The following is a 22,151-nucleotide window of genomic DNA, read 5'->3' as shown; positions in this document are numbered from 1 at the left end:
CTGCAATGTGACAGGAAACTGCAGAATTTGCTGTCTCCGCTGAGATTGTGACAGCAAGATTGTGATGGACGTCGGAACAAAGGGATAATTACTGGATGTGGGGAGTGTGATGTACAGTATGCAGCATAATTTATGTAATTATCTGCCTCCAACTGTCTCTGATTAATCATTTATTAATACATTTAGTGATTGAATCCATGGCTGTCTGTGTGTAAACACTGCTGTCACTGCTATACAGTTCACATATTGCACATAAATGACATTTATTTGTCCCAGAGGGGAAGTTTGATTGCAGCAGAAGTCACCTGGCATTTGTATACACCACATAAAAATAATCCCATCAACTCTGGAATCCTCTGTGCCCAGAGACCGACCGCAAAACACTGTGTTCCAACATTCAGATCATTGAGGGGCAACACAAATGCTACAGCAAGGGGGAGCAAGGACATCAGGTTAGGGGGAGTGATAATATCACCCCCACTCAAGATTGGGTACCAAGTCCCAAGTACTGAAAGATAGGCTCATGGCGAAGCTGGAAGCCTGGACCCTCCGTAGCCAATTACCAAGGCTACGTGACGTACTCTCTGAAGGTCTACTAGAAGATGTGAATGCAGCATCACGGACAATCCTTACTGCGACCATCACTGAGACTAATCAGCTGATCTACACTATGGCAGCAGTGATGAATGGCTACAAGATGAACAGCCACAAGGAGGAGTACCCCCCACGGAGAAGGAGACTAGAGGCCAAGAGCAAGGCAGTACTAAGGGAACCTGCAAGCTGCCCATACCCGAGACATCGATTCCCGCATGCACACCACTAGGACCTACAGCAATGGCATTGGATGTCATTCACACTGGAGAAGTGTAGTTGGATGGTAACAAAGCGAGGAAAGGTAGGCAGAAGTGAGGGGATCGAACTACCAGAAGGCAACATTGCAGACACTGAGGACAGCTACAAGTACCTGGGAATCCCACAGGCTAATGGGAACCACGAACAGGCTGCTAGGAAAGCTGCAACCACCAAATACCTGCAGAGAGTTAGGAAAGTCCTGTATACCAAGGGCTGACAGAAGAACCCGAGAAGATGTGGAGGATGAAGGTGACAGTGGTCCCCGTGGTAATCGGAGAACTCGGGGTAGTGACCCTCAGGCTGGGCGAGTGGCTTCAGCAGATCCCTGGAATAACATGTGAGATCTCTGTCCAGAAGAGCGCAGTCCTAGGAACAGCTAAGATACTGCGCAGGACCCCCAAACTCCCAGGCCTCTGGTAGAGGACCCGAGCTTGAAGAGGGCAAGAGGGGAATTATATATATTTCCTAATTGGCCTTTGGCTTTTTGCCAAGCCACCATGTAACCACTTTCATGGATAAAGAAACATTTCTTTGATTCTGCACCATCTTATCTCATGGTGCCATGTGATATTACACAGAAGTTTAGCCAATCTTCAGTTGAACTTCCGTTGGTGTTACATTCATACTGGGGGAAACAGAGCAGGGCTGCAAGTCCAGCACAGCTTTAGCTTTTCTCTCACCTTGCTGCCCTTTTTTTACAAATTACAAATGCCGTCGTCACATGTGAAAGCCACAGTTTAAACTGAGAATAGATATTTAGGGCTACTTAATAATTAAACAATCTTGTATCGTAAATGGGCTGATTCTTATAAAGCGCTTTTCTACTCTACTCAAAGCACTGTATACAACATGCCTCATTCACCCAATCACACAAAGTGACGCAAAGCAACTCTTTCCTCGTGTACATCCTTTAATCTCACACTCAAATGTCTTCGGTGCATGGCTCAAACAAACAATTGGCCTCGCTATTTCAAATAGTGTTTTGTTCCATCAATATTATGATTATTATTATTATTATTATTATTATTATTATTATTAAGTGGGGGTTATTACTGAAATACATGTGTGGCTCTTGCGACTCATTTATCTGTTGAGTTATCACCTACAGTAACTGTGCTTTTCTCCTGAGCTCTAAATAGCATTTCTGTTCCTCTCAGCTTACCGCTTTAGTGTTCGCGCCAGGAAACTTCAGTCTTATCAAACCTTTGTTTCTGTTTTCAGAGAAAGATAAACAGCACTCATACATCCACAATATGATGCTGCAGCATTCTGGTACCGCAACTGAAAAGCAATAACAAGAAAAAAACAGGTCACTCCCACAACTCAGTATTATTACTGTGTTTGTAAAGGATGGCCTTTAAATATCTGTAAAAGTCTAACAGTGATGTCTGTATGTCTGTGCAATAATTTAGGTTGGACTAAATCCTGGGTGGGAGCAGTGATGTAATGAAAACTAGCAGTCTGTGCACAGAAATAAATCAAATGTATGAAACTATATGTCACTGCTGAAAGATTACAACCCCCTCTTTAATAATCAGGTGCACCGACCATCACAGTGTGCTCTAACACACTGGTCATCTAGTGCAGAAACGTGTCTGGTGATGCTTATTAGGTGAAATCTTCTGCTAGTGCAGGTTTCTTTGCAGTAAAGTCAAGAACTGGCTGTAGCAATGCATTCTACCCAGTCTGGGCAGAAAAAGAGTGTTCGCAGTCTCTTTCACAGCACTGGGCAAAGTGGAAATGAAATGCAACAACACATCACCAACTTGTGCTGAGTGAGGAGAGAAGAAAAGACTCAGTGTTTGCCACTTTAATGCTGTTGCACATTCGTTTTTTCTCATCTTCCACCTTCCATGTTTTACTCACTGCTGGTGTCTTTCTCTCTTCCAGGCTTCAAGTGCCCTGTGTGCTCCAAGTTTTTGGCCTCAGATGAGATGGATCTTCACCTTGTGTTGTGTTTAACTAAACCCAGAGTGACATACAATGGTAGGACTTCCTTTATTGCCTTTACAACATATACTAGCATTTGAAAGTATGCTGTAGCTGAATGCAAAATTCCCCTAGATAAGAAGAACAAGCAGTTATGAAGGGTCTAAGTCAGGGGTGTCCAACTCCAGGCCTCAAGGGCCGGTGTCCTGCAGGTTTTAGATCTCACCCTGGGTCAGCACTCCTGAGTCAAAAGATTAGTTCATTACCAGGCCTCTGGAGAACTTCAAGACATGTTGAGGAGGTGATTTAGCCATTTAGATCAGCTGTGTTGGATCAAGGACAAATCCAAAAGGCTGCCTGCCCAGAAATGGGATGGGTCTACTAAGAACAAGGGTGTCCAACTCCAGGCCTCGCAGGCCGGTGTCCTGCAGGTTTTAGATGTGTCCTTGATCCAACACAGCTGATCTAAATGGCTAAATCACCTCCTCAACATGTCTTGAAGTTCTCCAGAGGCCTGGGAATGAACTAATCTTTTGACTCAGGAGTGCTGACCCAGGGTGAGATCTAAAACCTGCAGGACACCGGCCTGTGAGGCCTGGAGTTGGACACCCTTGTTCTTAGTAGACACATCCCATTTCTGGGCAGGCAGCCTTTTGGATTTCACACTGGAGTTTCAGCACACAAAACCGTCGTATCAAAACATGTATTTGCTCTGCAGTGAGTGTTTAGGCCATTTTATAGAATCTCATGGCTACCTTCAATGTACAGGCAAAATAAGGGGAAATCTGAAAGTAGACAAAAGTGCCTTGAACTGAGTTTAACCATGCCTGTTTGTTGTGTAGTTACAGCAGATTCTGTGTGTTAAATGACTCCCACGTCCAAGTTCCCTGTGCGTGTTTGAGCTCCTCGTTTAACGTCTGAGGCTGAGCCCAGTTTTTCAGCCTCTGCCACATTCTGTTTCTACCTAGAGCTCAGTATAATAGATGATCTATGGCCTCATGAGTATTTTAGAAGATGCAAGTAGGCACCATGATTTTACCTGCTGGTCAGTGAAGACCTGTTTTTAAAGCCTTGACCTGAGCGTTATCAGCCGTCTCGGTGTTTTGACAGCAGATATAATGACTAAGGAGTGGCTCTGACTGTGACACTGACAAAGCACGCTCACTGCCTAACACCTTTTGACAACTTAGCAGCCAACTTACCGTACCGGATCATTCTACTGTCTGCAAGCACGTGCAGAGGGGGGGGCTAGAGGGGCTTGAGCACCCGCCCCTTTCCCGATGGGTGCCCAAAGTGCCCTTTTGTTGAGGCAACTTTTTTAAAAATAATTTATTTATTTTTTTATGTGTGTGTGCGTGCGGAGTCCTGTCTGTGCCCCTCAACAATAATATTTAACTATTAATCACAGTTTTGCTAAATAAAAGGATCTGGCTTGCATCAGTCACATGATCACATTTAACCAATGATCGCCCTCGACGGCAGAACGCGCTGGTTACGAGCCGGGAACGAGCTCACAAAGAGCACGCGCATTTTTAGCGGTCCGGAGCTGCAGGAGAAACACAAGTTAACTCAGAGACACAGACTGATGCGACAAAACCAGTAAGTAGGTGTACAGCGCACACTGTAGTGTGTAGCACACAGGAGTAGCTTATTACGTACACGTTGGTAAGCTGTCTTGTGGCAACTGACGAACTGAAACAAACGAGCGTGCTGTGTGTGCAACAGCACGACAAACATTACCTGTCCTTTTATTAACTGCACAGGCAGTGCTGGTCACAGCTTCTGGCTACCTGTGTAAGGCTGTCATGGGTCTGTAGCTCTGTCACCGTTTTAGGGAACATATTTAGTTTTAAAGTATTTAGAAACATATTTAGTTTTAAAGGAAGTTTCCGGGCTTTTCCTGCCTTTCTGGAGGGATTATATTTCACTAAAAAACCATCTAATATGCATGTCCACATAATTATGCATTATTATAATATTTAAAAAAACACACTCTGTATTTTAAAGAACATACATTAAGAAGCAGATTATATTAGATTTATATTTTAAATAAGACAAAATGTGGATGTTACAGCAGTAAAATGATTGTATCTCTACAGTTTAAACATGTAATAAGCTTTGCCCCTGCACAGAGTGGATAGTGAAACAAATGGAATCATCATAAATACATTATTTCATATTTATTACTTCCCCCTCCTCTTTGCTTTATTATTGTAGCTCTAGTAATAAATAATAATGTAAGGATTCTGGATCAGCACAGTGATGCCCATAGTATATACAGTATTCAGAAGAAGGTCTAAAATGTCACTGTGTGTGCATGTGTGTGTTTTATTTAGCTGGATTTAAAAAAATTATTACTCATGATATAACATTGTCCAGACAAGCCTGGTAAGGACATGAGGAGGAAACAGCAGAGCTGTGTGAGGCTACTAAAGGCAGGGCTATAACATTTTTCTGTCATCATTTTATTTTAGATTAAGTGCAGGAGTTGTTAGGTGTGGATAATTAGATTATAGTTTATTGCAATAGCAAGTTGTGCCTTGTTCTCAGATAGACAGCAAGTGGAGAGTGATATATGAAATGATGGGATGGAAGGAAGAAGAGAAGCAAAGAGTGATTCACAGGCAGAGCCTAAATTATTTCTCACAGTTTTTTGTTGCCTTATGGTTCCAAGCGCTGTCACCAATCTTTGCATTTTGTTATTATCTCATGACACTTGTTTAATCAGCTACCATCTCTCCTGTGGACTTTTTAATGTCTACAGTCTCAGATCAACACAGCCCTGCCCTCCAGCACTATCCACAGCAACCCCTCAACAGCAACATTGTACTGTGGCTGTAGCTCAGGTGGCAGAGCAGGTCAGCCACTAATCAGAAGGTCGGTGGTTCGATCCCAGGCTGCCTCCTGGCTGCATGCCAAATATCCTTGGGCAAGATACTAACCTTGTTTGCCTACTGGTGGTGGTCAGAGGGCCCGGTGGCGCCAGTGTCCGGCAGCCTCGCCTCTGTCAGTGCGCCTCAGGGCAGCTGTGGCTACAATGTAGCTTGCTATCGCCTGTGTGTGTGAATGACTGAATGTAGTGTAAAGCGCTTTGGGGCCCTTAAGGACTAGAAAAGCGCTATACAAATGCAGGCCATTTACCATGTACCCATCAGGTAAAACATCGGCGACGTTTGCTTTGCCTTGTTGCCCATATTAGATTCTTGATGAATGTGTGTTGTTGTTATTCAGCCTGGTTCAATGTGCCCCTTTTTAACTTTGAGCACCCGCCCCTTTAAACCTCTCTGCACGGCCCTTACTGTCTGCCTCTTATAATGACCATAAGCAACAAAAGTGAACTTCGTGTTCGAAGCACAGGCCGAGGGGGCGGTGTGGCAGCAATTTTTCACACCAGCCTATTAATCAACCAAAGACCCAGACAGACTTTTAATTCATTTGAAAGCCTGATGCTTAGCCTCGTCCACCCCAGCTGTGAAACTCAGAAACCAGTCTTACTTGTTATCATCTATCGTCCACCTGGGCCTTACACAGAGCTTCTGTCTGATTTCTCAGACTTTATATCTGATTTAGTTCTGAGCTCAGATAAAATAATTATTGTGGGTGATTTTAACATCCATGTAGATGCTAAAAATGACAGCCTCAACATGGCATTTAATCTGTTATTAGACTCAATTGGTTTCTCTCAAAATGTAAAAGAACCCACCCACCACTTTAATCACACTCTAGATCTTGTTTCAACATATGGCATAGAAACTGAACATTTAACAGTGTTTCCTGAAAACCCTCTCCTGTCTGATCATTTCCTGATAACATTTACATTTACAATAATTGATTACACAGCGGTGGAGAGTAGACTTTATCACAGTAGATGTCTTTCTGAAAGCACTGTAACTAAGTTTAAGAATATAATCCACCCACTGTTATCATCTTCAATGCCCTGTACCAACACATAGCAGAGCAGCTATCTGAACGCTACACGTGCTGATGCAACACCTCTCTACTAGCTTCTCATCACTCGTGAATAAGATCCAGAGATTCTTAAAGTTACAGTGCGTAAAATGTCACCACTAGATGTCAGTAGACTGCAGATTCAGTAAACTGAATTCTGTTTTCTTACCTCTCACAATTCAAGTGCATAAGCCTAGCTGAGGTGGCCGCTTATAAGATGTCACTTTTCCACCCCATAGATAAAAAAAACAAGAGTTCCTGCAGCCTGATTCTTGCTTTGACTTCTAATGATCATGTACATAAATGTGTATTAAACTAACTGTACCAAACCAAAATAGAGCTGTCAGACTGAAATAACTAAAAGAACCTAACTGAAGTTATGTGAGCTTAATAACGTCACTCTCTTCCTTCCAGAAGGCTTATAATTATCCTCAAGATGATCATCAGTATAACGTTAAAAAAAACTTTTATATGAATTAGCCAGTCAGCTCCCTGCTTATGTAACAGGTTCTTCCTCCTGCAGTCTGAGAAATTTAGTATAATCTTCATGTAATATTTCCCAAACTACATAGCTGTGGTTGCCTGAGGGCTGCTTCTCCTTGCATTTAGCAGAGATCTCTTCTGTATTTAAGGATATCACAGCCACAGTTAGTGTGGCTGGGGGAAATGTTTCGTTGTTTCCTCTGCTAAACATGAGTATGGGCTTGTAAAATACTCCCCACAGTGAAGTTACAGGAAGCTACGAGATGCAGTCATGTTTCCCTGCAGATTTGACAGATGTGCTCTGCTGCCACTGTCAGCAAATGGTGATCTGTTTTGATAGATTTCTTAATTTGGTTTTCTGAGCTGAGAGGATCTTATTACTGTTCCAAAATAAACATGAAAACTCGCTTTATGTAACAGCATTGCCTACATTTAAATGATCATTTAATCGCTTAACCCAGAGGTTCCCAAAGTGTGGGGCCCGCCCCCTAGGGTGGGCGCAGAGCCATTGCAGGGGGGGCATGGTATGAAAATTTAAAAAACTCATTAGGTTGTGTAAAATGCTTGGACACTGCTAGCATCATGGACAGGTTTTTGACGGGGCTCCCACACAAACGCAAAGCAGGAGATGAAGCATCGCCAAATATGTTTCCAAACCAACTTCCTTCCAAGCCAAAGACTAGAAAATATGATGAAGCAAATCTTCCCTTTGGCTTCACCTGCACAAGAACATTTTTCTTGTAAAACAAAAGGGGGCCTAGCAAAAAAGGTTTGGGAACCACTGACTTAACCTCTAGTTCACTTCAGTTTTTTTATATAGCACCATTTGACAACCAGTGTGAATGGTGTTTGCCTCTGTGTGTTAGCCCAGCAACAGAATACAAAATAAAGAGGAACGATGGAAATATGTGGCTTGGAGGTCGGAGGTCAGCTCTTACTGTCTTACTGGGGGTGGCTGTAGCTCAGGTGGCAGAGCAGGTCAGCCACTAATCAGAAGGTCGGTGGTTCGATCCCAGGCTGCCTCCTGGCTGCATGCCAAATATCCTTGGGCAAGATACTAACCTTGTTTGCCTACTGGTGGTGGTCAGAGGGCCTGGTGGCGCCTGTGTCCGGCAGCCTCGCCTCTGTCAGTGCGCCCCAGGGCAGCTGTGGCTACAATGTAGCTGCCATCACCAGTGTGTGAATGTGTGTGTGGATGGGTGAATGACTGAATGTAGTGTAAAGCGCTTTGGGGTCCTATACAAAAGCGCTATACAAATGCAGGCCATTTACTGTCATTATGTCAAAAAGTCCTTGGGCAAAATACCGAACCCCAATGCATCCATTAGAGATAGAAAGTTCTTAAATAAATAACAACTTAAGAACTGAATGGCTTCATGACTGCTTCATAGAAGGCACTAATGAGGCTTGTAGTGAAGCATGCACAGCTAAGAGTTGATAGGCACTATAAAAATACCAGTAAAAAGAAACCCATAGGAGTGGATCATGGGAATCCACAAAAAAAACTCTGCCCCCCCCCCCCCCCCCCCCCCCCCCCCCGCCCCCCCCCATGATGCAAAGCCAGTGCTGTTTAAAATGTCAATAAAAACAAAATGCAATGATTTGCATAAATGAAATGTTATACTGTAGGGCTGTTCCATATAACGATATATATCGGATGACGATATAAAAACGTCTATCGTTTCATTTTACGCTTCAGCTTTTTTACACATTGTTTGTTTCGTGGTGTCGCAAAATAAACTGTTTACGGCAATATTTGTTCATGGTTCTGATGTCACTGTAGTGGTTATATTAATTTCTTAAAGTTCTCTCTTTCTCTTATATTTAATATAACCACACCACGGACGGACAAGCGCCTGTTTTTTATGTGTTGTGGTTAGCAACCACGACGGTAACACCATCGCGTGTCCGCATGTTTATGTTCCACATAAACCTTTCACAATAAAGCTCAAGATCCTGCTGAGACTTTTCAAAATAAACCGAATCACGTGAAAGATGCAGATTATTTATGGATGAGAATTAAAAAAGAGCCGCCAGGTGCTAAAAAATAAAGCTTAGACTCAAACGTTAGAACAGGCTTTTCCCCGCAGCACGCCGTGTAATAAATACTCGGCGCCGTTACAAATTATGTCTAAAAATGTATCGTTTCATGCATCGGTTAAAACTCGACTCCAGCTACATGACGCACAGCTGGAAACACTTCACGCAGGTCGAGCTGCCCGAGATTCACAGAGTTTACAGAAAATGTTACATTTCTGTGATTTATATCGTTATCGGGCGATAGATGTCTTATATCGGGATATGAGACTTTAGTCATATCGCACAGCCCTATTATACTTTGAGAGACTACAGATTACAGATTACATGCCCTAAAATGTATTTTGTAACGTATTCCGTTACGTTACTCAACAAGAGTAACGTATTCTGAATACTTTGGATTACTTAACATATTATCATGCTTTTTACAACTACATGAATGTACTACTGCTGTGTGATTTATTACTATTACTGAAGGTTACTCTCCACACCAATACCAACTAATGTTTAAATCTTAATATAAATGAGTAACAGTAGGTGGACATTAGGTAAGGCTGCACTTTTTGCAGCGATCTCGTATAGAAACTATTCAGCGCGTATATAAAACAGGTCCGCGGCTCTGAACCGTAGTAAAGGGACCTCTGGCTGATACGTCGGGTTCATGTCGGGCTCGTAGCTGAAAACTAGCTTTACTTTGTTGTCTGGCTCAACTTTGCTAGCGAGAGACAGAGAGAGGCGTTGAAAGGCTGCTCCAACCAAACTTATTGTTTCAGAGGAAAACATGAACACAGCGTACAGACGAGTCTTAACAGCTTACTTACAGCTGGGCTCGTCAGGCTCTCTTCTTGGCTGCAGTGGTTATTATTATATTTACATGCTTCCAGCTCCCGTTTCTGCTCCGTGACAGCTCCTACTTTTCCTTTCTCTCCCTCCTCGCTCACAGACACATCACGGGTATGGCAGTCCATCCTCCCTGCAGCACCGACTACACCGCCCATCAGGCTACATGCTTTAGGGCGATGCCTGTAACACTCTGCTATTGCCTTCATATTAAATAATTTTTGTGAACACAACCCACCGCCGTCTTTTGCTACTCAGGTTAAACACGATATATGAGTCACTTAGATAACTTAAAAATGTTATTGTTTGGCTTTTTTCAGTCTTTTATTTGTTCCTGAGTAAATCGGTTTGGCTGAGATTTGACTTGATTGAGACTTCTGAGTTATTTTTGTTTCATGCAAAATCAGAAGTTAATCACGCAGACTGTTCTGTGATCTGCCGCCCTGGCTGTATGCATGTGCATCGTGGTCGTGAGCAAGTCTGTCCCAGCCCTAACGCCTAAGTGTAGTGAGAGCAGCAGGGATCGTGTCTGTTTTATAAGAGCATTCTTCTTACACACAACAAAACCTCATCTCGTACTCGTTTCACAGCATGGATGACCCACTTTCATTTCCTGATTCAGGATCCTGACAGTAGTGACGTTTAACATGCATCAAGCGCAGTGAGCGTAGTGCAGCAGCATCTCTGGTGTGTTCATGCCATGTCTTTGTTTGACAAAGGCCTGTTTCTCACTTCTTCTCTCTCTAAGTCTGAACACATTTCAGCTCATACCAACACTGCTCGGTGTTTCCCTTTCAGCTGAGTGCTTTCAGGCCAAGTTGAGTTCCTCTTTGAGTAAGCCCACTTCCTGTTCTGCTGGGACTGATTCCTCTCTGTCTTCCTGTCTCTCAGTCATGTGATGGTCCCTGTCTGAGCAGACTGCTGCAATATGGAGAACACTGTCAGCTAACGCAGGAATGCAAACAATGAACACGATCTGTCTTTGTTCCTACAGCCATGCGTCCATGCACCCGTCTTCTTCCATTGATCCAAAGTTGGGTTCAAAATGCAGCAGGGTATTCCAGACGATCACTCGCTCTCAGGAAGTGGAGATCTCGAAGCATTCCCAGGCCAGATAAGATATATAATCTCTCCACTGGGATCTTTTTCCAGTGGAAGGTGCCAGAAAAATGGTGATGAAGCTGCGAGGTGATCTACTGGGATACTGTGAGACGGGGCCTGGTTGTTGCTCACTGCTGTTTTCTGTTAGCTGGTGGCATCGCCTGGTGCGTTTAGGAGATCGCTGCATAGAGTCACAACAAGCTGCCTTTTTAGGCACTAACATGGCTCTTGCTTTCAGACATGCCCAAGCTTGTCTCGTTGCACCGACAGGGGAAAGTAAATGCATGGTGTTGCTATAGCAGTGATATTCTATTATGACATTTTTATACGATGTTAAAATGATCACAGTGTGATAGGCACGGTCTAAAGCCTGAGCAGGGAATATTTTAATGTTGTGACATTACACGTGTATCAAAAAGTAAAGAAAAGCAAAGCAGCTCTGCTAAGCTTGCCATGTTTCTTATTACCCTGTGTGGTTTTGTCTCAGTGATCACAGCCGCTCCCTGCTGTTTGTGGCCTTTCTAGGAAAATAATAAGCCGTTCAGGTCTTTCCACTCTTACCACACACTCACACACAGTCACATGACTGTGAAGATCTGTAATCAGCATGTTTATATTCCTTTCAGTTGTTTGCTTTTGGTCGCTCAAGGACAACCCTTCATTATGTCACACACACTCACAAACACACACGAGCAGGTGCAGGTAACGATAGTGTAACCAGTCTGTTCTCTGATGCTGTGAGTGTGTCTTTGTGAAAGCAGCAGCACAGCAGAGACAGAGTAAAGGTGAAGGCCTCGTGTCACTGCACGCTGGGGTTTGGCCTTGAACTGCTATTTATTTTCACACACATGCACACAGACCTGTGCTCCCTAAATGTATGTGGCGCTGCTTCGAGACATGGACGCACAAGCACAGCAGCTGTTGCATGTTTATAAGATGACAGGTGCGGCTTGGCTGAAGCCGGCGATGCTCCGTTGACCTCGGTCCTGGTTTCTAACCTGCTGTGAGACAGACTGATGACGCTGTCAGAGAAAGTGCTCGTAGGCATGGGCCATATGATATTATTCACATCATATACTTCTATCATCATGTGCTGTTTCATGGCATAAACACGTCACCCCATTAAGCAGTGGATTGCGCTCACGTGGGTCATGCAGCACAAAGTTATATAAGTTGTGAAGGTGAAGGCAAATCTGTCTGGAAGCGTTACAGACGAAGATTTAAACCCCAAAAGAGCAGCTACTTCCCTGTTTGGGAAATGATTTTGGATATCAAAGCAGGTACAGAACAGAACACTATACCTCAGTCTGACTGTGCACTATATTAACAGCAGGTGGGAGCTGTGCGCCTCAAACCGTGAGACCAGCTACTTTCCCGAGGATCACACATTTTAGATTCGGTAGTGGATTTTATTTTGTAGGAACCGGTGGTTCGGGCCTCTGACTAGGATGCCTCCAGGTCCCACAGGGAGGATGCCCCGGGGCAGACCCAGGGCACGCTGCAGAGATGGCCTGGGAACACCGTGGTGTTCCCCCGGACAAGCTGGAGGAGTTGGCTGGAGAGAGGGAGGTCTGAGCTTCTCTGCTTAGGCTGCTGCCCCCGTGACCCGGTGCGGATAAGCAGAAGATGGATGGATTTTATTTTGTAATACTATTTATGTTTTATGCTGACTTTTTCAATTCAAAGAACAGAGGGAGAATTTTTATTTTCATACTTGAATACACTGCTGAATAAACTATTCCACTAAAAGTTACATGTGTCATATATATTTTTTAAGTTTTTATCAAATATTTCAAGGCAGCCTGTTGTGTTTATGCTGTCGAATTAATAACACCCAAATTTATTGTGAGAATCCTCTGAAATATCGTGATGTTATGTTTGGCACATATCCCTGTCGCTAGCTGCTCGTTCTAAACTCCCGACAGACAGAAGCTGCAGCTCAGAGGTGCAGTGAAAGCTGCTCTGTTGATCACCTCCTCTTGTCCAAGGCCTTGCCACGGCGGATGGATCTGCGTATTTGATTTGGCACAGATTTTACTCTGCGTGCCCTTCCTCACACAGCTCCCTTGTTTATCTGGGTTTGTGTTTCCTCACAGTCTCAAACTGGGGATCTTGTGCATGTTAGAGGGGGAAACTATCCTCGGAGGCTAAAGTGTTTTTCGTGTCTTGTTTTAGCTGTTTTGCCCTAATGCTTTTTAATGCATTTTAACCCTGTGGAGACCCACTCTCTGTAGGAGCCACTCTTGAGTGGCACTAAAGGAACTGCGCTGTGTTCTGTGTCTGCGACGGCTCATGTTTTAGCTCTAGAGATTTCCCCTTGGTAATAGCACGGTGGCTGCCTCCAACCTTTAGATACAGTCTGTGGTTCATCCTAGTGTGCAAACCAATATTAAGACAATAGACAGTTCTGCAGTTAAAGACGTTAATGCTGGAGGAGGAAGAGCTGGAAGGAACGTTTTGACTTCTTTGCAAAGGGTATGTCTGCAGTTAGGGCTGGGCCATATCATACCGTTCACGGTAACACCGGTATAATGTTGGGCAACGATAAGAAAATGAAATATGGCGATAGAATATGAGTAAAACGCGCATGCGCAGTGCCTTTGTTTTCATACGCACATGGCGGAAAAAGCATGGCGGCGAATGAGAAGGTCGAAAGCGGATCGTTGAGTGAAACCATGAACCAGAACTGGTTTGTAAAAATGCTGCAGCTTCACTGGTGTGGAACTGGTTTAGCTTTCGTCCGTCAGACACACAACAAATCACTATTTTTGGTAGCGCATGCTAGCCGGCCGTCGTTATTACCGCGTTGTTTGGAAAATACGGCGCACTTAAAATCACTCCTTTGCTTTTTCTGAAAATCAACAGAGCCCCTTATAATCCCGTGTGCCTTATGTATGAACTCTGGTTGTGTTTACTGACCTCGAAACCATTTTATGTGCACGGCGCTCGAAAATCTGTCAAATGTTTTAGTACGACTTTGCTGAGCTACAAAGCCGCACCGCTTGATGGATTGTCGGAGCATTACGGCTATCGTAGGCAGGAGCCTCGCGGAGTGATACGTACTGTGCTTCAACATAATGTTACCGTATTGTGTGTGTTTAACCTCTTTAAGTTTTGTGGATATTATACATGGTTATGCTGAGGATGTGTCAGCCAGTTTCCACTGGAAATGCCTTTTGGTTAAACTGTCAGCGAGGAGTTTGCATTTGCACTGTTACATTTTTATATAACTTTAATGCACATAAACAGCTGCTTGTTTCAGTGAAAATACAGTGATGGATTTTGCACTAATAAAGTTGTGGAGTTGTAAAGTATTTTGTGTCAATTATATCGTCACTTATATCGTCATCACAAATTTTCAAATGTATATCGTGATAAATATTTTTGGTCACATCGCCCTGCTCTATCAGCAGTAAATGGAATATGACATGAAGGGCAGCTGTTTTGGGGTCGTGTGCATCACAGTCCCAGGGGCATGGTAACAACAGATTACTGGTTTTGATTCGACACGGTGTGCAGATTTTGCCCCTCACCTGTAAAGGCCTGGTGGGGTATTAATGTGAGCTCATTGGGTGGAAACCATCTTTGTGAACATCATAACTTAGGAACAAGGTGACGTGGGATTTTCACATTGTTGCATCTACTAAACGAGTTCAAATATCAGTTGTCTGAAAATGCAGGATGTCCGACAACTCAAAAAGACATCATCTCATCCTCTAGGATTTTCACATTGATTCAATAAGGTCATCTGCCAGGAGTCTGAGAGGGAGAACTGACAGCTACCAGCATTTTGATTTTAGTTTCTCATGCTCGCCCACACTCTTTTGCGTGCGTATGCAGAATTGACAAACATACATGTGGATGCACAGACAGACAGCGGCCTCACGGATGGGGCAGGACAGAGGCCCTCTGCAGCTGAAGCAAACATCATCTGCATGAGTATTACAAACCTCTCACTGACTGGCTGCCCGGCCCAGACTGTCAGTGTGTTAAAGATGCTTTTGCCCTCAGCTGAGCTGGATGCCATGTGCTGCTGCCCATAATAACAGGCTTTTGCAGGCCTATGTGGGTTAATCCACTGTTACATAAGGCCAATCCTAATGACTGCGTGTTTTGCTGCAGGTGATGGGTTTAATGGTGCACATGCTGAGTTCCACTCTAGAGCCGGACCCATGCTATTCATAGCATGAACACACACACAGTAACCTCGCACACTGTAAGGAGCGCTGAGCAGAGGTGGAGGCTATCCGGCAGCCTCCTACCCACAGTACAAAACTGAGTGTGGAAACACTGATAGATAAAGATTTAAATGCTTCTGACAAAGTCGTGCTGCATTCAGGGAAATCTAGAAATTTCAGCTGCTTGAACAGTATGACTTTAGCTCTCTACACATCACGATCATCCAGAACAGCCTGCAACACACATCCTAATCACGTTGCCTCTGATTGCCACCAAAAACCCTTCTCATGTGTTTGCGTTCCCGTATTTCTTGTGTCAAGATCTTAAAAGTTTTAAAGGAATACATGGAGTGACCTCATGGACGATGCGTTTGTACGTTATATAAATCAGGCAACGCTTCAGTTCAAACAGGTCATGAAGTCGAGCTCCACGCAGTCCCGGCAGATCAGCTGATCCCAGAGCCTGCCCATATCAGCTGATCCCCTCCTGCGTAAACCTCACACAGGTTGGGCTTTTTAAGCCGTTTTAGCCTACCAGGAGTTGTTGCATATCTGCAAGCCACTTTGCAGCCCAGCTCCACCTCTTTCAATGCTGTCAGTAATAATATCATTACCGCTGATGCCTGCTGTGTTCTGTGCTGAGATCTTCTTACAGGGAGGACAGGACAGAGCTGCGTTTCCCAAAACACAACGGTCCTGACTGAGATATAAGAGTAGCACCGTGCACACCTAGTAAACAGAAACACTGAAATGTGTCCCCACTGTCGGTATCTCTGAACAGTTTTGTCAGGATGACCTTTTTTTATGTAAATATAATTGTTGAACTGTCAAAACCAGTATGGACATGTGTGGGTGCGCTGTAATACTAACGTACAGTACAACAGAAACCTGCACGCCGTCTCTGCTTTTACACTCACGCAACCACTAATTAAGAAAGATCACATGGTCACTTTGGTTTAAACACACTAGATTTTACTGCAGCTCTGTTTTGCCAACAGAGGCTGTGTGTTGTGTTATGAGTCATCCTATAATCCCAATCGTGTGTGTGTGTGTGTGTGTGTGTGTGTGTGTGTGTGTTCCAGAGGATGTCCTGCCTCGGGATGCAGGAGAATGTGCCATCTGCCTGGAGGAGCTGCAACAGGGAGACACCATCGCTCGCCTGCCCTGCCTCTGCATCTACCATAAAGGGTTAGAACCTCGTTTGTTTTCCTTTTCATCTAATAGTACAGTAGCAGTATAGTGGTCCCAGCTGAGGTGTGGCCTTAGCGACACAGTTCAGTCCCAGGAGGTCTTTTTAAGGAAATACAAGCTTGCTTCAGCCACTTCACTGTCTGCATTTCCATCACAGTGACGACTTGTGAAGATTAGGCAAAGAAATGCTGGGATGTTCTTATTGATCTTACCGATTCCAGTCTCACGCTCATATCTGGCTGCAATGAACAAACCCTCTTTAGTTCCCTCCCTAAAAGTGTTCCTGTGCTGAGATCAGTCAGAGAGGCGGTAAAACAGAAGAGCGAGCACTCCTAACTTTGGAAGATACCCACTTGATTTGACTGCTGAAGCCTAAGCGAGCTTCAGAGGAGGGATGTGTTTTGCATAGTGGTGTGTGGCTCTTGTCACTCATCATGAAATGAGAGCAGCACGCAAACACGGCTATAACAGAAAGAGGAAGCAGCAGTGTCAGTTTAAACTGATGCAAAAATGAGGTTCAGGGTTAAAAAGAACAGTCATGCTGACAGCGAGGGACGAGCACTTGAGTCATGCACACTGTGGCGCTGTCACGTTATTTCACAGAGGGCCTAGATTGGGCTTAAAGTGGATTTATTGATATTACCTTCAGTATTTACTGAACTGGCCTGTCAGCTGGTATCAGCTCACTGTTTTAAAATCAACCCCACACTTTATCATGTCTTGGCTGCAGTTTTATAGCCACGTGGTAATTTTAGTCCTTCTTTAATAACTGAACATGAATCTGGCCTTTTCTGGCTGCTGCCCTTTCAGAGATGCTACAAACTTAAAGTGTAGACCAGCAGACACAGACATCCTTTGATATGACGGCACCCACACCACTGAACATTACTTCACCTTTGAGCTTTCAGTAGTTTCAGGCAAAGACTGTATTTAAAAGATGGACAAGTCTGACCTATGAATGTTAAAATGCTTTAAAGGCCAGCGATGGGTGACTCCTTCTCCGAGTTTGACCTCAGCAAACACTGCCCAGGTGACTTTATGGTCTCGGCTGGTAGTTTGAGGTCAGATTGTAGAAAACATGAGGTTCATTTTGTAAGTTATAGTCAGAAAGCAGGATAAACCGGGGAGCGCTCATTGGCTAATGAAATGCGAGGGTTGCATCAGCCTTCAAGGCACCAAGAGCAGTGGTGAAAACCGTCAGCCTGAGGTTTTGAGGCTTCACTATCCAACAGGAAGTTTGTTTCAGCTGTTTTTCATATGAATGCTATCTGTGTTTGTAATGAACTGGACACAGCTGTTTGGTTCCTTTTAAAGTGTGGCTCTACATACATAAATACATGAGGATATTGTAAGTATGTAAAGCATGTTTGCTGATAGTTAATAATAATGTTTTGAATTCCAATCATTTGAAGGAGGAAAGTGTTTAACTGCTTTGTTCTTTCATTTTCGATACATTACATCAGACCCCACTGTGGTGCTCTGAAAGAGGAAACACGTGTGCTTTCTGTAGCCTGAGTGGGTCAAGTCCAACACGGTCCACTACATGTACATGTGACGAGCAAAATGGACTTCATGAGCTCTACGAGGTTTACTTTATTAATGCCAGGGAGAAGGTGCACGGGTAAATGTTCCAGTGTTAACAATGCTTTGTACCACACGAACAAGTGAAAATAGCCGTAGGTGTAAAGTCTGATGAGGTGCATCGTGGCGGAATGACTCGGGCAGCATCGCTCTTCTCACGCTGTCTCACTGACTCCTCCCATCTTGTTTTCTCTCCTGCAGCTGTATCGACGAGTGGTTTGAGGTGAACAGGTCCTGTCCTGAGCATCCATCGGATTAAAGCTTTCATTGCACAGGTAAAATCCACATCCACAGACGTAAAGATGGTATTTTTTAAATGTCAGCATCTGGTTCTTTTCTGTGATTTCAGGAACATGAGACGTCCCCAGAGGGATCTGCAAAAATGAAATCCCTGGATTCAGGGACTCTGCTGGACTCTATGACCACTGTGATCAGTTAGCACCCTTCCTCCCACAACCCACCCACCCAATAATGTAGTACCACAGTGTGCCAAATGTCATTTAAGCAATCTTCAGGGATACAAACTTGTGTGTTTTATGTTTAAGTTGCACATCTACACTCAGCATCAGAGTTGACAGACTCCTCCAGCCCTGACGCTCGGGGCATCACCAGTATACACCAGTACACCAGTATGGAGGAGGAGGAGGGAGACTGTTGGCTGACGCGCTCCGACTCGCCCCCTCCCCTCCTCCGTCAGCATCAGTGTCTCCCAGTGCCTTGTTGTAGCGACGCTCGGCACGCAGCAGCCAGGACAGAGGGGAGTCCAGACTACGGCCGAGCCGGCTGTCCTCCACCCAACGCCCTACAACCCCCACCACCACCAGGACCATCTTACCACAACTGCCATTCTACCCGAGCAGGAGAAACAAGCCAGAGACGGCGTGTCTGCGTCTGCAGCTTCTCGCAGCTGACAGTGCTGCTGCAAAAACGGTGCCAGTCAACTGTGACTACTGTCAAACACTCAGTCATCAGTGCTTTTTAGACCCCGCCCACACAGGTACAGGAGCCCAGTCCATCACTCACCAGCCTAAACCCACTGCAGCACATTGCTGCTACTTCTCTGACACGATAAGTGTTGTGCATGCCAGAACAATGGGACACAACAGCATGTGGCAAAATGAGACTCAATTAAAAATCCACCCATCCTGTTTTTTAACTGCTTATCCGACTTCAGCCGCGTCCACACGGGGAGCGGTTCTTCCCCGTCCGAGTCTCTTCTTTCCCTCAAGTTAGCCCACATTCCTGGCTGGAAAAGGCTACAGCCCGACTTTTGGATACGTGGTTAAGAAAATGGATGGATGGAGATTTTAACCCTCTGCTAGTAAAGCTGGAGCTTCACTTTCAGACATCACGTTCACCTCCACAGACCAGACCCAACTTCATCAGGACCTGAAATACTTTGTCCCCACCAGCAGATGTCAGTCTGTAGTTTTCCAACAAAGCACCAGGATCTTGAGGTATAACATCCAGGCTGCCGTACACGTGGCTGCAAACGGCTCCAGTGCATGCTGCAGAACCTGCATGAACCTGCTTATTCAACACCAGGGTAAAGAGCACGTGAACAGAATATGTCTGGACATAAATAATGTCTCGTTCCATCATGGACGGGATCTGGTAACGAGACAATGTGGGAAAACCTTTCAAGACCTTCAGTTTTTAGCTTTGTGTTCCTTCCTGTAAAAATGAGCTTCAGTTTTTTTTTATCACTTCTGTCAGCTCGTGTTCATTTCTGCATCATAACCGTAGCAGCTGCAGGTAAACCGAGCCCTCACGGTACAGTGTTGCACCAGACTGAGACGGTTTACTTGTGAGGAGCTGCAGGACTATAAAGGTCCCAGGAAAGCAGTGAGCTCTGTGAAGCTTTTTCAGGCACTGACCGTCACACTGGGAGTCAGCAACTTGATCTCGATCCTGGCAAATGCAGCAGTCCAGGTGCTGAGGCTGAGGGAACGTAAGCTAAACAGAACTGGAGGGACTAACTGGACCTGTCTGTTTGGGGTTAGGTGTGCCTGAAGACCTCGCTGAGGAACCAGTCAAGTCCCTGATACTGATTTCACCAACAAGCTCACGCTCAGCCTTGGAGGACGAGCTAAGTTCAAACCCATCTACTGATCCAGGGCTTGTGTGGATCCCAAAGCTCCAAAACACCTGAAACTTGTCATCCTTTTCCCTCAGTCTCTTTTGCCTGTGAAGACTAAATGCACCCCTTCCTGATTGCGCAGTCAGTCTGTGAGCGTTTGCTGGGGTTGCAAAGAGGATGCTACACCAAAAACCTCCTTCCAGTTGCTCTGGTTGCGAGCAGATTGCCGTGGCCACCTTTAGATGATCAGTAAGTCGTTAGTGAATGTCTGAAGACAAGTCAGCGACCTCCATACAAACTGCGAGTGACCACAGCAGCAGCCTGTACCTCTCTGTGACCACTGACTACCACTACCACTCACCCACCAATCAGAGAACACACGTTTTTCTCTCGCAACACCAGGCAGCCACTCAGTGACCTCCAGGCTTCTGTGATTAGTTTCTCATCTTGTAATTATCATCATTAAATGAACAATATGCAGTTATAAGTGATATTTGGGATTTTCTTTTTATGCTTGAAATCATGCAGAAGCTGCATCGTGTTATGGAGGTGGAGACTGGCTACGAACCCGAGGTTTTTTTAAGATTTGTCATTTTGGTAATTGAACTTATTTACATAGTAAAGTGTTTGAAATCAAACATTAATATATTGTTTTAAATATGAGAATAATGGGAGACAGAAACATGTCTGTTTAGATGTGTGCCTTCTAGTCTGTAGAGACAGGATCCTTTTTGTTTTGCAGTTTGTGTAGTTGCTGCTCTCCACCACTGGGAGGCAGTGCGCTCTCACTTATGATCTTGATGTGCTTGACGTTATTTTTGAGATTTTTATCATGAAAGCAGGACATGAAAGGGTCCTGTGTCGTCTGTGATTTTAGAGACCGTGAGAAAATGATGGCGGTGCGGAGGGAGGGAAAATGGTTTTAATAGAATAACCATGGTTTACGTTTTATTATTGCTTTCCTACACATTCCTCAAACGCTCACTGATTTGTGCGAAGTCAACATTCATTTTGTGCTTATATAAATATGTAAAAAGAATCACAGGCAGCAGTTTGTTTGGTTTTTGTATCTCCCAAAAATGATTCAATGGCTGAAAAGATTTTATAATGATGTTTTTATGATCATGCTAACTTTGCTTTTTATTGTGACTCTTGCTGCGTTCACCGTGTCTTCCGTGACATGTAATGTGTGTGTTGGGGGGTGTATTCTGTGAAAGTATGACGTTTTTTAAGATGAAACACTGGACTCTGTGAAATGTAAACTTTTTACATCATTAAAAGTTTTCATGAGCAAATGACAGAAGTGCAGAACACGCCGACCCCTGTAGCCCCTCCTCTCACTGACCATTTTCACACGGTCCCTCACTGAACACACACACGTCTCGTGAGTCAGCTGGGAGTCGTTGTTGAATGTATTGAAGCTAGTGTGGTTCTCTGGTGGGCGTTTGGAGTTTTGGGATCCACCCCGGCGCACTCATGACTGCTGAATCGTCACACTGTATTCTGGAAATCGGACGGCCACACGGAGATTAACCGAGCCCGGTGACACGCTCCCTTCGCACAGTGCGTGGAGGCAGGATCGGTGCGTTTGTAGCGACAGAGCGACCACGTGGCTGCTTGATGGACATCTCACGGGGCTTTGACTGTACCGTCATCTCTCTCTCTGATCTGAATTCTGCAAGAGATTACAACCACTTTCCCCTGACTGATCATGCAGCTGATTCCTGTGAGCAGGTCCGCCTGTCTTTTCATTTCTGTCTGTGAATTTATGAGGAAATGTGCAACAAATCTGGCCTTAAAAGATGACTTTGACGTTTCACTCTCCTGTCCGTGTGGGTTTTTGTATTGCCATCATTTTGCAATAACACAGACACCTCTAATACCACAGTGGCTCTGACACCACGCTGAATCCTTGAACTTTTACGGGAAAG

The 22,151-nt window shown here is 44.6% G+C and overlaps 1 protein-coding gene across 1 annotated transcript in view; it reads left to right on the top strand.

The window, feature by feature from the left end:
- Positions 1 to 22,039, top strand: part of znrf2b (zinc and ring finger 2b) — a 50,872-nt gene extending 28,833 nt beyond the window's left edge. Inside the window, exons 2-5 of the mRNA XM_004571304.6 lie at positions 2,743 to 2,838; positions 16,451 to 16,556; positions 18,342 to 18,415; positions 18,490 to 22,039. Of these exons, the coding sequence (XP_004571361.1) occupies positions 2,743 to 2,838; positions 16,451 to 16,556; positions 18,342 to 18,399 (260 nt within the window). The 3' untranslated portion in view covers positions 18,400 to 18,415; positions 18,490 to 22,039. The remainder of the gene's footprint in view (positions 1 to 2,742; positions 2,839 to 16,450; positions 16,557 to 18,341; positions 18,416 to 18,489) is intronic.
- The last annotated feature ends 112 nt before the right edge of the window (positions 22,040 to 22,151 follow it).

Source organism: Maylandia zebra, linkage group LG11, assembly GCF_041146795.1.
Source record: "Maylandia zebra isolate NMK-2024a linkage group LG11, Mzebra_GT3a, whole genome shotgun sequence".
In the NCBI taxonomy this organism is placed as follows: domain Eukaryota; kingdom Metazoa; phylum Chordata; class Actinopteri; order Cichliformes; family Cichlidae; genus Maylandia; species Maylandia zebra.
Note: the sequence above shows the minus strand (reverse complement) of the source record. Positions and strands in the feature narration are given on the sequence as shown.